General features: G+C 39.7%; 1 protein-coding gene across 1 annotated transcript in view; it reads left to right on the forward strand.

Annotated features, from left to right (window-relative positions):
* Positions 1 to 15,384, forward strand: part of LOC103589933 (latrophilin-3-like) — an 83,239-nt gene that overhangs the window by 14,901 nt on the left and 52,954 nt on the right. Inside the window, exon 2 of the mRNA XM_008572018.1 lies at positions 4,183 to 4,386. Coding sequence (XP_008570240.1) covers positions 4,183 to 4,386 — 204 coding nt within the window. The remainder of the gene's footprint in view (positions 1 to 4,182; positions 4,387 to 15,384) is intronic.

Consider the following 15,384-nt stretch of genomic DNA (forward strand, 5'->3'; position numbering starts at 1 on the left):
TATTTCAGTACTGTAGCCCATTGTTTTGTTTGGATTCCAAGCTCACTGTTATGATCAATAGCCGCTTCCAGGAAGAAGCTGAATAATTGACTGAATTACAAAGCTACTCATCTAAGGAGAAAAAGAAAACAGAAGCGTTGAAGTTGGTTAGATACAATGTGTATTTAATATTTTTATTATTTATAAATCATTATTGATCTCTGAAAGTATATACCATTGACTTCTGATATTTTTCATATTTATTTCAATCGTATGTTCCACAGATAATATGAAAACTTTGGTACTACCATCACAAATACTTTACCTCTTAAATACTCATTATTTTTCTTTTTCTTCTTGCCTCGTATCTACCCACAACCAATGTTCTGGAACTTTTATGCTCTGATGGCTGTTGATGTTTGGGAGACTGTACACAAACATAGGATAAATATTTTAATCATTTTGGTAGGCTGTGAAATAATAATTTTCACGTTTACACTTGCTCACTAGCAAAGCAGAATCAAAGTATTTAAAAATGTAAAAATATCTGAATTTGAAGTGATTATGTGGAAGATTTGGATATGGCAATATTCACATTAATTATAATAAGAATTAAATACAATCTACAATTAAAGCAATTCAAACATTAAAAAAAATAGCAAATCCCCTTTATTTTCAAATGAAGTCTTAATCAGATATGCAATTAAAAAAAAAGATAAGAATAAAATTTCTCTTTCTCTGAAGAAGGTTGGAAAGAAAGAACAGAATGCATTGGCCTTGTCATCACTTCCTGTCCCAGAACCAAAACTACCTTTGGGACATCTTAAAATTGCATACAACAGTTTGAAACTGTGGTCTCAAATGGAGATGGGAGGAAGACTCTGGGGTCGGGGTGCCTCACAGTTAATAATGCAACATGCCGGGATATTTTTTATAATTCATTTAAAAGAATCCTTTGTCTTTAAGGGTCTGGAAATGAAAAGAGACATTTAGAATGTGAAAGTTATCTTCAAATATCCGAAGAGAAGTACCTTGGTGGAGTAACTTGATTTGTTTTTGTAGCCCACATGCAGAATTTAGATAAGTGCTGTGATATAGATATTGCCTTGCCTGATATGAGGAAACTTGCTGCATCAAATGCAGTTATGCCCCAAGGACAGAGTGAGTTTCTGATCATGGCCTCTTCACATGAAGCTTAGGAGATTTTTAGAAGGGCTGTTCTAGGGGTTATTATTTAGCATGTGAGCAGAAGGATCCTTTCCAGACTTAAGATTCCATGCTTCTAATGGAATACCAGAATTATAACTGTGATGTTTAACTTGAAGTCTTATTTTTATAATAGTTTCAGGAAGACACACTGGATTTATATTTATAATTCAAATAAATGTTTCCCCAGAAGTCATATATCTTAAGTGTAACATATAAAAGATTTTTAAACAAAAGTTAAGATTTTGGCTCTGTTCCAATAGCCTCTATCCATGCGGACTGTGTAACAGCCCCTCTGTTTAGCCGCCACTGATCAGTGACTCTAGATTCCTTTTACAGAGATAGTGAATTTAAATAAGAGTGTGAACTGTAGAAACATTAAGATGCTTCAGTTTTATAGAATACATCAGAGTCTAATTTCCTCCAACTTAAAGTCAAAGTCTACTTAACCTCCTGGTATTTTGTATTCTTCCCTTTACGAAATCATTTTATTCCCTGACTCAAACCTACTCTTTCTAGATTCCCAAGAGCTTGCTTTCTAGTTCTAGTTGGAGCATGTTCTTATTCCTTGTTTATGCTGAGATTCTTTTATTTAGATACAGGCACTATATTTTTCAGCTGTTGCTTGATTCCACTCTATATGCACTTTAAAATCAATTGTCGTTCTCTGCCGACTCTAGAAATGGACCTTTCCTGGAAATAATTGATCTCTAGTTCAGAGGAGATCACCATTCTCATGTCGTTTCCAATCCTGTCCTACTCTCCCTCCCCAAGAGTTTTATTAACAATCCTAAACAGATATTTGATTGTCCCCAAACTGAACTCTTTATCCTGGTTTACGAAGCTCATGATCTGGCTGTTTCTTACCTCTCCGATCTCATTCCAGACTGTTCTCCTTGACCACTATAATCAGCCAAATTGGCCATCATGTGGTTTCTTGAATAGACCAAGGTGATTCCAGCCAGGAGATTTTTGCAGTAGTCTGGAATGCTCTTTACTCCTGATTTTTGTATGACTAGCAACTTCAGGTCTCAGTGAAAATTCAGTTTAAATTTTATCCTTACAGATATATCTTCCATAAAAACCCAAATAAAGCAGCCTATTTAAATTTACTGTAGATTACTCATATGTACATGATATTTTTTCTTTATTATTTATCTATTTGTATATTCTCTATTTCTCTCACTAGGTGTATAATTTGTTAAAGTAGGTATGTGGGTTTTTTTGTTCTCCAAATTCTCCAGCACCTAAAAGAGAGCCTGACACATAATGAGGACTCAATATTTGTTGAATGAATGAACAAATAAGCACATGCTCTACCACTTGAAATGTGCTTATATGTTAACCTGGTTGAGGGAATAATCTTTCTATTTTATTATAGTTGAAACTTGTAGGATATGTATCTTTATAACCTCTTTTGCTAATTTCCTTCCATATAGTAGTTATAAAGATTTGAGGAAAAGCATGCCTATAAGTATTTATATAAACAATATTCTAACGTTAGTCACATTGTTATTTTGAGCAGTGAGGAGAGGGATGTTTTAGAAGTCAGTCAGAAAAGATACCACTATCGTGAAATATCAAAGAAGGCAATTAATTAGAGATTTTTGGTTATCATGATTTATTTGGTCTTAAAATTCATTTCCTCCTTTGACAGCTTTTTTATTCACACAGGCTATCAAAACAGCATTCAGATTAGCTTCTGCATAGATATTTTAAAAATTACACATTATAATGAGTTAAAGAATATTTTAGAGCAATGTCTCAGATTTATATTTTAAAATTTTCAGTCATAGATTAACAAATTTCTTAATATGATTTTTTTCCTCTGAGGGCTGTAATATTTCATGTGATTTAGAAGGGATATGTTTTTCATTTTTAATTTGCAAATATTTTACATATCAAGATATTATAGCAGCACTGTATAAACTTCCAGTGTTAGAATGATGGTCATAAAATTCTTTTGCAGTATTGATGTTTTTAGCTTCTCTCCTGACTGTTTAATGTTAGCCATATAACATAGTTAATGTATTTTTAAACATGCATGCTATAGTATGTTAATATTTATGTAAAGCAAAATCTTTTTCTTGGTAAAATCTTATTTTTTTAAATGTAAGGTACATTTTTATTATCATTCCTACTTATTAAACTAGTTGCAACTAGTGTAGAAAAATGTGTATCTAATGTATTAATTCACTGGAAAAAAAACTGTACTTAAATAGCTCTGTTTGCATAGCATATAATATATGACTGTTTTGTGAATTATGTTAAAAAAATCATATGTGTACAATTTTATTTTCTCATTATTGTCTTGGTCTTCCATATTTATTCATTTATGTAATATGTACCATTTGTCAGTAAAGTCAATGTGTATATAAATGGCAAAAATGTATGTATATCCTTTTCACCTTAATGTCCATCACAGATCTTTAATAAAGCATCTTTCAAAAATGTTAGTTACATGACCTGAAAACATATAAATTAATATAAAACATTCCATATAGGTGTAACCATATACCAAACCAAACAAATAAAACAAAAACTTTCTGAAACATTCTTAACCCATTACCTTGTCAAGCTTTTTTTGTATGAAAGTTGAGTTCAGTGACCAGTGCTTTTATTAACATGTATATAGACATTAGTGCCCATAATTTACATGAGAATGCTGTGACTCTATAAAAATATAAATAGTATTTATATTTTTTTCAGGTAGCTTATTCTGCTTTTAATAATTTTGTCTAATTTTCTAGTCATTGTTAGGGATTAGGGTGAGATTTTTTGGCTCAATTAAGATAGTGACTAACAAGACAGTATCACATTCTGTGCCAGGACATATGATCTCCCCAGCTCTAGGGTTGTCTGAGTGGGGCCTGGGGTGGCTGGAGTCCTGGGCCCATTGCCTGCAGCAGAGAGCCTTGCGTGTAGCTTCTATCAGGGCTCCTATGAGGCCAGCCTGAGCTAAGCGGGGTCTGATGGTGCGCCCTGCGGTCCCCGCAGGTGGCAAGCACAGTGAGCGACATCCAGCCCTTGCTGCTTCACTGCGACATGCTGAGCGCAGCCCAGGAGGCGCTCCACCACCCAGACATCTCCTTCAGCAGCCAGCTGCAGAGCGTGCCACTGCTCATCGCGGACAAGGGCCTCGCGGAGCTACCAGAGGAGTTCGTGGTCCAGGTGCCCAAGGAGCACAGCTTGCAGCCCAAGGTGCGGCCATCGGTGAGGGGAGAGGGCTGGGAGGTGGCTGGGCAGGGGCTCCTGGGAGGCTTAGCCTCAGGCCGTGCCCCACATGTGTCTTCTCATATATTTACTATCTGTATCCACCCTGTGGCTAATGTTTCCACTTAATGATATTCTAACCAGTTGCTTCAATGGTGCATGCCTGTTCTACGTTAGAGCCTGATCATTATTTTCAAATGTTTGATTACAAATTTTTGATTGGATTTGAAATATTTTTGCATTATCATAAGACATTTAAAATTACTGTTAGTGACAATTTTAACTACTGTAAAGTTTGCATTTTATCGTAAGAGATAAGTTTTAATATTTCTGATCATTGGCTTGTTTGAGGGAAAAAGTAGAAACTATCAAGATATTGAGGAGATTATGGTGAAAACATCTTGGTTAGGAATTGTGTACAGTCATTTAAAGCATTATACCTGGTAGAAAAGTTATGGTTACAGGAGCTACTTAATTTCCTTAGGAAAATGTTGGAAAGTACTTTATAATATTGTCTCTGTAGCTGACAGGTATAGTGACATCCACCCCTTGAAGCTCCAGTAAGGAGCATTATATAATATTTGCACAAAATTCAATATGTACTCTTTTCCCCAATACTTTATATTTTGTTTTATTTTTACATAATGTTTAGGCAATGTAATTTTTTTCTCCTCACAAACTGTATGTGGGCACTCTTATCCCTGTTATTTTTCCCCATGGAATATAATATTATAATTTTCTTTGTGTGACACATGAAAAAGTCTGGGAAGCATTTGGCTGTTGTACCACGAATATCAGGTCTTGTCCCAAAACACAGTCACCCCTCCTACCCAATAATTTCTTGAAAGGGATGTATATAGAAGAAATACTGGCAAAGGAACATGAAACAACACTGTATTAGCTGCGTTTATCTTCTAAACTCCATTACAGAAGTCTCTGGTACAATAAGTTGGAATACTTTGTTTCAGCCAGGGTCTTAAGAGAAGTGCATCCTAAATCCATTTGAGATTTAAGAGACTGATTGGAGTTAAGTTTAACTCTTCAATTACTACAGCCACATAGAAAGAGTATGTGGGTAACTTGGCACTCACAATGGCTCTGTCTCTTCAGTCCAATTGTTCAGTCGGTAGCCTAGAATCTTTCCACTGGAATTAGCATTTCTTCCTTGATGGTGATGGTTGGGGGAGCAGCAGTGTTGGTGACAGGCTCTGTACCCTTCTACAGAAGCATGTGGAATGGACTCCAGTGCGTTCTGAAAATTCAAGGACAATGTAAACATTTTATAAGAACTTCATTTTTCTCCTTTCTGCTTGTTTTTGAATTACTTTTTCTAACACCTGAATTTCTCTAAATTGGGTGCAGATATATTAACCCCAGAATGTGCCTCAACAGTCATAAAGTATTCATCATAATTTTGTCTTTTGAATTATATTGCAAAATAATAAAATTAATATGATTTAATTTACTCCAATGCATATACATTTATCAGAATGTCTAGTACTAATGAAGGAGAAATCCAGAAATGGTAATGAATTTTTTATGAGATTTTATAAACATTTTAATCAGCAACTAACACACACACACACACACACACACACACACACACACACACACACACACACACACCTCCTACTGGCAATTATGTCTTCTGACAATAATTCAGATTATAAATTAGTTAAAATAGTTTTTTCCTATAGAACTCTAAGAACTTGATTGAATTTAAACAATCCCCAATTTCTATAGCTTAATAAGATTTTTCTGTGTGTAAAGCTACACGACTACACCAGTTGTTGAGCTCTTTTACTTGTCCATAATCCTGCCGACTGGGCCAATTGTCGAGCTAGGGCTGGGTCTGGAGCTTACAGACCCCTCAAGCCCGTTCACAGACTAGGTCACAAACCCTTCATATGCAGGTCTATGAGCTAGGTAACCAGCAAAAAGGTCCTGGGAGCCACAGGTTGGAGAGCATGGCTGCATATGGCAGACACCCGAAGCAGGAGATGCCAGCCAAAATGGTGGTGTTGCCATGCATGCGCATTAACTCCACACACACACAACTTATTTAGGAAGAATGCGCTGCACCACCCCAACTGCACTACCCCAACCAGACCTAAGGCAAGGGGGCTGCATTAAATTATCTATTTTCCCAACAATCTACCCCTTTAGGGTCCCTTGCCATACAATCTATGCTTCAGAATCTTCCAGGATGTTCTCTTAGTGAGGATAAATGACCCTTCCATTTACATAACCTATTGTCCGTTCAATATGCCTTAAGGCTTGCAGGTCTGTCCTTTTAACTGTCAGTTGCATATGTCCAGTTAGTAGTCACCATTGGTGTGATCCTCCATGCTAATCCTGCAATCATACTGATGGGAAGTTCAATGCATATTCAGCAGGCTGACACATCAATCACGTGACTCTGGTGCAGTGCCTGCAGCCAGAATACTATGGGCACCCCCCCCCCCCCCCCCCTGGTACCAATAGGAGAAGTTCTTGCCCCTCTGGTAAGATACATGCCAGTTTGCCATCCTGAGAAAGGATGGTTGCAGGAATAGTTATCTTACCCAGCTTATGATACCATACTTTATCTGCTAACACTGTTGGATCTGTAGGTTCTACATGTAACAGTATAGGGGAACTCAGAATTGGCCATAATGATAATACAAATGTGCCCTTTGGAACTGAGTGCTTATCTGTTTCAGGCCATGTTACCTTTACTCGAGAAGGCCAGATACTTGTCACCCAAGGTGAAACTTACAAGTCTTCCTCTAATCCTTTTCCCCAAGGCCCTATTAAACTTACCCAGCATATATTGGGGGGGGCTTTTATTCTCCAAGACCATTCCCATTGTACTGGCTGTCCCTGTTGCAAACAGGTTGGGGCTGGTAAGAGAATATTTCCATTCTTGCCATACCTTGGTTTCAAAAGCTTATCTTTAGTAGTGATTCACAGCTGTATAGGTGCTGCAGCCCTATGCAACAGAGCTTCCACTGGAGAGGGGCCACCCTTGTGGGATCTCTTATTTAGAATTATGACTGTCGGCTATAATCGCCATGTCCACCCCTTCAGGGATGTGGGTTGGGTAGATAGCTTTAGTCCCTTTTTAAAAAGACCATTGTACTGTTCAATCATTCCTACTGCTTGGGGATGATATGGCACATGTAACTTCCACTGAATGGATGACGGGGAGGCCCACCTCTAACCCCCATGTTCAGTAAAGTGGGTTCCATTATCACTTTCTATGACTACAGGCTGACCGTACATAACAGTAAAGCTATTCAGTGCCTTCACAGTGTTTACCTGGTCTGGGGCCTTACAAGGCCATACAAACAGAAGACCAGTAGCTGTATCAATAGTGGTGAAGATGTATCTGAAATTCTCCGACCTTGGCAGTGGTCCGACAAAGTCCACTTACCATTGAGTCAGGGGCACCCTCCTTGAGTTATTTGCCCATCTGTATGGGGCATCAGCCAGGGGTGTGGACTCTCTTGAGCACACACTGGACAAGCATGACAGGCATTCACTACATCTTCCCATTTTATAGGCAGGGCCCATCTTTGAGCCGCCATCCACATGGTTTTACTGCCAGCATGCTGCATTGGTCGATGTAACCATTGGGCTACATCAGTAGCTGGGGCTCTCCTCAGCCATCTTACCTTAGCCAAGGCATTGGCTTCATCATTTCCTGGACTGGCTAAGGGGAAATGTCCTGTGACATGGAAAAGAGTTAACTTCTTTCTCATGTCCCAATTCTCATAACTCTTGCCACATGGCTTGTCCCCACAGGGGTCGGTGGCCTACCATCCACCACTGATATTTCCAAGTAGAGATCCAAAGGGTTAAACCTTTGTACACAGTACAGCTGTCAGTACAGATGGTTAATGGCCCAGGCTCATTTTTTATCACCATCCACACTGCTCTCAATTCAGCCCATTGACTGCTTTGCCCTGTGCTGTTTTCATACCACATCATATCTGTTAAGGGCTGGACATCAACAGCTGTCCACAATGCTGAAGGTCCCAAGCTAGAGCCATCTGTATACCAAGTTTGCTCTGTGATAGGTCCCTGTCCCTCATGGAAAGGTGTGGCCTCCGCCTCCATGTGTAACGGTTGTGTCAAAATGTTCTCCACAACCTCTACTGGGCCTAGCACAGCTTGCAAGTTTTTGGACAGAAGACTCATTGACACAGTGCTCTCTTGTTCTATATATGCTCCCCATTTAGACAAAGTGGGAGTCTGAGCTACACCCGTTTTAGGGCTGGTGGCCCGTGTGTGCAGCCATCCTATTATGGGGTTATGTCGTCCTTACTAGGACTTTGACAATTCCTGTAATAGCTTCAGTGGCCATCAAGGCAGAATACACAGCTGCTAACTGCTTCTCTATTAGGGTATAATGCACTTCAACACACTTCCAGAGCTGAGACCAGAATCCTACAGGTGGTCAGAATCAGTCCTGTCTCTGCCACAAACCCTATCCTAACCCCTCCTGGGTTATATGTACGTCTAACTCAAAAAGACTTAGTGGGGTCGGCCACTTGTAAAGCCTGTACTTGCTGTATTGCCCTTTTTGTACCCTGATAAGCTAGTTCTACTTCATCAGTCCACTCCCAGAGGGCTCCTTTCCTTGTTAATGCATACAGGGGGTGTGCCATTTGGGCCATATAGGGTACAAAAGCTCTCCAATACCCCCAAATTCCCAAATATGTCTGTAGCTGAGCTACAGTTGTGGGTTGAGGGTATGCCTGTATCTTATCTATAATAGCTTCTGGGATGACCTTCATCTTACCCGACCAGACCAATCCCAGGAATTTGATTGACAGCCCAGGTCCTCGAACCTTGGCTGTGTTCACGGCCCACCCACATTGTTCCAAATGACTTAGCAGCGTTGGAGCTGCCTGGATTAAATCTGCAAGAGAATTGGAAGTTAATAACACATCATCAATGTCGTGAAACGTATCTGTGCTGGGCTTAGTCCACTGGCTAGGTCCCCAGCTACCAAACCAGGACAGATGGTTGGGCTATGCCGATAACCTTGGGATAATACTTGAAAGATCAACTGTCTCCCTTCCCAGGTGAAGGTGAACTGATCTTGGCTATCAGCCGAGATTGGAATAGAGAAAAAAGCATTTGCAAGGTCCGATACATAATGATAAGTTCCCAGCTGAGACGTCAGCTGATCCATCAAGTTGTGAACTGAAGGCACAGCTGCATGCAAAGGAGGCACTACTTTGTTCAGTTCTTGATAGTCTACCGTCGTTCTCCAGGTACCATCAGGCCTTTTCACTGGCCATACTGGAGCATTAAATGGGCTATGAGCTGGACGAATAATGCCAACTTTTTCTTATTCCAATATAGTGGCATTTATCTCTGCATGTCCTCCTGGTAGGTGATACTGCTTTACATTAACTACACGTCTTGGCTTGGGTAACTCCTGTGGGTCCTGTTTAGCACATCCTCATAACACAGGCTTTACTGTCCGTATCTGTAGCTGAAACTGTCCAACTGTCATTTGCAGGTGCAAACCATAAAGTACATCCATACCCAAGATGTATTCAGCTATGGGAAATACATATACAGTGTATACTCGAGGGGGTAATCTTCCTATGCCCAATGGCAATGACAAAGCTTTGACCTCAGTAGTATGTCCTCCATAGCCATCTGTATGAACTGTGGCCCCTGGAAACTTATCTGGATTGCCATATATCAGGCTACATTCTGCACTATATCCACCAACACCAAAACATGTTGCACATTTGTCCTCAACCAATATATTGCCAATTCAACACAAGGCCTCCAGTCCTCGCCAGCCCCCCCAAAATGAATGCCTTGGCTTGCTCATTAGTCAAAATGGAACAATTCATCCACCTCCTTGGGAACAACCAAAAGTCCTCTAAATCCACTGAGCGTACCTTGCTACCTGTTTCCGGACGTTTGGTGAAATGTTCAGGGTGCAATTGCTGCCACAAGGCAAACAGGACTGCATTTGGCTGCCAGTCAGTTTTGTTTTTATCAGGCCCTGCTGCAAGTGAGTCAAGCCACATCTGCTTACAGCTTGTCTTGCTTGGTTGCTTTGTGATAAAATCCCGGGCATTTCTTGGGGGTTTGGTCTTAGCCACCTTTCAGACCCCTTTTGCTTCTCTGCTATCCTCTACTTCACCCAAGCTGGCTATCATGGTCATTACTTCATGTATAGGATGACCAATGTATGGGGCCAGTATGGCCATCAGTGACCCAAAGGACGTTGATGGGGCGTTTTGCAGCACTATGTCTCTCATGCTGCCTGTAAAGTTTTATCGTCCGGGCCACGAGTGTTCACATTAAACATGGACTGCCGCATCCCCAGCTCCCAAATGATTTGGACTAACTCAGCATATGTTTGCCATTTACTAACAATCTTGGGCAGTTCTCCAGCATTTGCTCACATGGTTTGGGCAGCTGCATTCACTATCAAGGAGTGATTACCTGACCCTTGTGCATATCTGCAGCTATTCTGCAGCTGCTGCCTCAGGGATGGGTGTATGGTGATGGAGGCCAATTTCTCCATCTCCTCACTAGAGCACTTCACACTATCCACCCCTAGGTCCCATAACCATAACAGCCAAGCAGCCAGGAGCTCCTCCTGTTTCTGCCAGCATTGTCTTCCCAAGTCAACCAGTTCAGCCTGTGTATAGGGGACATAGGTGGTAAACTGGGTCACCTGTGTATCGCCCACCAGTTGTCTGTCTGGTCCCGTAGGCTGCTTGTGCCTCAATTTCCCATGCACAACAGGTTGTGCCTGGAGACGCATGGTCTCCCCGAACTCACCACTGGGTTGGTCATCTTCCCTGTTGTGAGAGGCAGGAGTGACGAGTCGCTGCATGTCATCCTTCAGGATAATCATTTGTGCTTCCAACAACTCTGCTTTCTGCCGCAAATCTCGATCAGTTTGCAGCATAGTTAGCAGTAGCCAGGCTCCAGTCAGCAGAAAAGTGGTCACCAGGCACCACATGCTCAAGGACAGCCACATTTCCTCCCCCTCCCAAGGGGTTTTCTGCCGTAGTGCCTGGTCTATGCTGCCTTGCAGTATAGTGTGCAGCAACCAGATCCTGGTCAACAGGAAGGTGGCCATAGGGCAGAGCATATTCAGTAGCCACATTTCCTCCTTCTTCCAAGGGCTTTTGGCTCCTATACCTGCTCAGAATCCTGTCACAGACTACGCCAATTGTTAAGGTACACAACTATGCCAGTTGTCAAGCTAGGGCTAGGTCTGGAGTTCACAGACTCATCAAGCCTGTTCAGAGTGGGTCACAGACCCTTCACATGCAGGTCTATGAGCTAGGTAACTGGCAAAAGGTCCTTGGAGCCATATGTTGGAGAGCATGGCTGAGACACCTGAGGCAGTAGACACCGATCAAAATGGCAGCACTGCACATGTGCACTAACTCCATCCACATACAACTTATTTAGAAAGAATGTGCTGCACCACCCCCAATGGGACCTAAGGTGAGGGGGCCTGATTATTCTATTTTCCCAACACTATGTCACTAGCTTTTAGTTTTTGCCGTGTATAAGGCAGGTTACAGCGTAGCGATGGATTTTAAGTCGTGTTTTTCTACCAACTTACAAATAGGAAAATTGCATTATATTCTGTTTTGGACAGAATTGAGAATGAGGGTGCAAGCAAATTTCATGTGATCTCATAAATGGAGATTGATTTAACATCATGTGATTTAAAAGGAGCTTATAGAATCATGTTAAACTCTTAAAATGAGAGGATACTTTTTGAAAGTTGCTTTTTTGCAAAAGTAATTTTATCAGTGAGACAGGGAGTGACTGAAGGTCATCTTTGAATGTTCTCTGTAGAAAGAATAAAGAAGAATTAGTAAATATTGCAGGGGCGTAATCTTTTCTAAGAGAGAAGATAGTGCATACAGCTAGAGTGCTTGGGCAGGTATTAAAAATGACATTGAAGGAAGACATGCCACATTATCTTGAGCTCTTTAAATTGAAAAGACATGGAGGAATTCAAACAAGAAAATGTCAGTGAACTCAAGTTCCCTCCCTTCCTCCCCTCCTCCACCTTTATCAAAACAAAAACAACAGTCTGCTATAGAAACAAGAAACTTAAAAAATATAAATCAAAAGTAGATGTAAATAATAAAGGCTGACATTAATACAATCTTTGATTTAAAAATGAAATTGATATTATTTTAAAAAATGTTAACCTCTTTTTGTCTGTACATAGCCAAACAAGCAATTACAAACCTAACAAAAAACAGCCCTAACAACATAACAAAACCCTTTTTTTGGTCTGAAATTAAATTTTGCCTTTTTTCCCCCTTGAATTCACTTGACTCGATAGCTAGTAGCTCTTGAGAGTTAATGAGTGTTTGGATTCATAGAAATTAGCCATAAAATCAGCAAACCTTAAATAATTTTTTTTTTAAGTTCTAAAACAATTTTTTCTCTTCAGCATGTTAAGGCAAAAGGAAGTCTGAGGGCAGATTTCATCAAGTTAATGACTTGATATTAATACATTTCTTAGAAGCTAAAGTAATGGTAATGTTTTTTCAAAAACAAAAAAAAATCAGCATATTCCTTGCTTTATTTGTGATCTTCATGCAGATGCATCAGAAGTTCATTGGAAGGATCTACAGGTAACCAATTCTCCTGCAAGCTACACACATAGTGTGCCAGTTCCTTACAAACTTTCTGTTGGAAAACAGCTAAAGCATTTCAGTCATGACAAGAAGTCTTAAAACTCTGCTTTGGGCTTATTTTAAAGCTCACCTTTTACAAGTGCCAAAACGCTTTTACAAGAAGCAACTGTATTCCATCAGTCCTTTTGGAGAATCACATCGAGCTACAATAACTTTTTTTGTTGTTTTTTTTCTTCATTCTTGGATTTCGATATTTATATATGGGAATGCTTCTACGAATATTATGAGCAAGGAGAAAACTCCATTTAATTTTTTTTGTTGTTTTAAATAAAAGTCAGCCTTTAAAATTAATGAATGTTATTATACTGGAGGTTTCTTCTTGAACTCATTTATTCATTCTTTCATTCATTTATTTTTCAACAACATTGGATTGAGTGCAAATGCATGCTTAGTACTGCACTAAGTGCCAGGAAAAGAAAGATGGATACAGAGCTCATGAACTTTGATTTCTCATTGAATCTACTGGAATAGACAAAAATATTTCAGTGTGGCAAATGCTTGGTAAACGATACTTGCCATCTGCACCCAGACAAGCAAGGAGTCTCGTTTGTAAAAATGGTAATTCACACAAGCTTGTGTGTATATTTGTGTGTTTGGGGGCGGGGTAGGGAGTGTTTGCTAAATGCAGGAGTAATGTTTTAAGAATACACAATTCTTAAGGATATCTAAGGACTCTTGAGTACAAGACCTTAAATATCAGGAAATAATGCCAGGGGATTTTTTTTTTCCTGTGGGATTAGTTGTTCTGTTCTTCTCTATCTTTCCAAAACTTTCTCTGCTCATTGTCGTTGTAAATGGCTGTCAACCCGAATTATACACCATTCCTCTCAGCCACAGCACCAACCACCAAATGGTACTTGCCTTCTTGCCTCCTAGTTCAAATTTCCAAAAACGGGATTTTAATACCCATTGGGTTAGTTAATATCCCTTATCTATTACTTGTATCTCTGACCATTCCAGGCCCCAGGGCCCACATGGTAGCAACTGTGTATTAGAGGCAATGTTAGGAATACCTATTACAGGGGTGTGTACTGTGGAACGTGGAGAGGGATTATGTATCTAGTCTTGATGGATCAGAGAAGGTACTCCTGAGGATAAAGTGTCATCTAAGCTGTGACTTGACAGACAAGTCATAGCCAAGCACTGAGATGGAAGAAAGATACTATAAGCCGAAGAAACAGCAGCAGAAAGGCCTAGTTCAGCACGATGGCAGCATATACATCCAAAGGATAATTTCTCAAAATGTTGTGGATAAGTGATCAAGAATCTGAACAGGAAGAGTGTGGTATAACATTATGAGGAGTTCGGAATAGTCCTGATGGCAGTGAGGGAAAAATTAAGTTGATCTTAGAGGAATCAAGTAAGGAGGCATGCATTTGAAGAATGAATTAGAGACTTCAAGACATGATAGGGAGTTTGATATAGTGATACAGATAAGGAATTTAAGAGTCTTCTCTATCAGTGGTCCTGACTCAAGGAGTGAGTACGGTAGTGTGATGGGGACCAGCTGACAGGGTTTAGATATTCATTCCACATGTGAGTAAGAAGGAGCGAAAACGTAAAGGAGAAAGCCAAGGCTCTGGCTTAAGAGATTGCAAGATGAGTGATTGTACCATTTACTGAGCTAAGAAAAGCAAGAGGAGATGAAGAATATTGATGAAGAATGATGGTATTGTTAACAAAATATTTACGCAATTGAATAGAAATTCAACTTTCTGGCCCCAAATTTAAGAACCCAAAACTTAAGTGTAACATACAAATCTGAAAAAAAGGTAACTAAAAATACTATTTGTTGAGTGTAAGTTATTCTCATTAAAAGGAAAAAAAAAAGGTAGTATTATTCTGCATTAGGCATCTTATTTTGGCCTAGATGTGATAAGATATCCTGAAACATAAGAACATCTGCTAGGATTTTCATTCAATCCTTCCTTTTCCTTCACAGTATTACCTAGCAGGGATAGAGTGGAGCCAAGATTATATCTGAATTTTGAGCCTCCTGTCTTCTCAGGCAGAGATATATTTGGCATTCGTTCAGTTCTTAGTACAATGTTCCATGTCAAAATTTGGAAAGAATCAGGAGGCTCCTCTGTTCATATTTGCTCTCATTAACAATGTAACATAGCACACGCTTCAGTAAAGTAATAACAAAACAGAATCTCCATGTGTCTTTTGAGAATGACTCAAACATGAATCTTGACTAATCTGTTGCCTAATTAAAACTGGTTATTAAAATAGCATATCCCTTGATGACAGTGTAATATTTTATTTTGAGGAAATGGTTAATGTT

Source organism: Galeopterus variegatus, unplaced genomic scaffold, assembly GCF_000696425.1.
Source record: "Galeopterus variegatus unplaced genomic scaffold, G_variegatus-3.0.2 Scaffold746, whole genome shotgun sequence".
Lineage (NCBI taxonomy): Eukaryota > Metazoa > Chordata > Mammalia > Dermoptera > Cynocephalidae > Galeopterus > Galeopterus variegatus.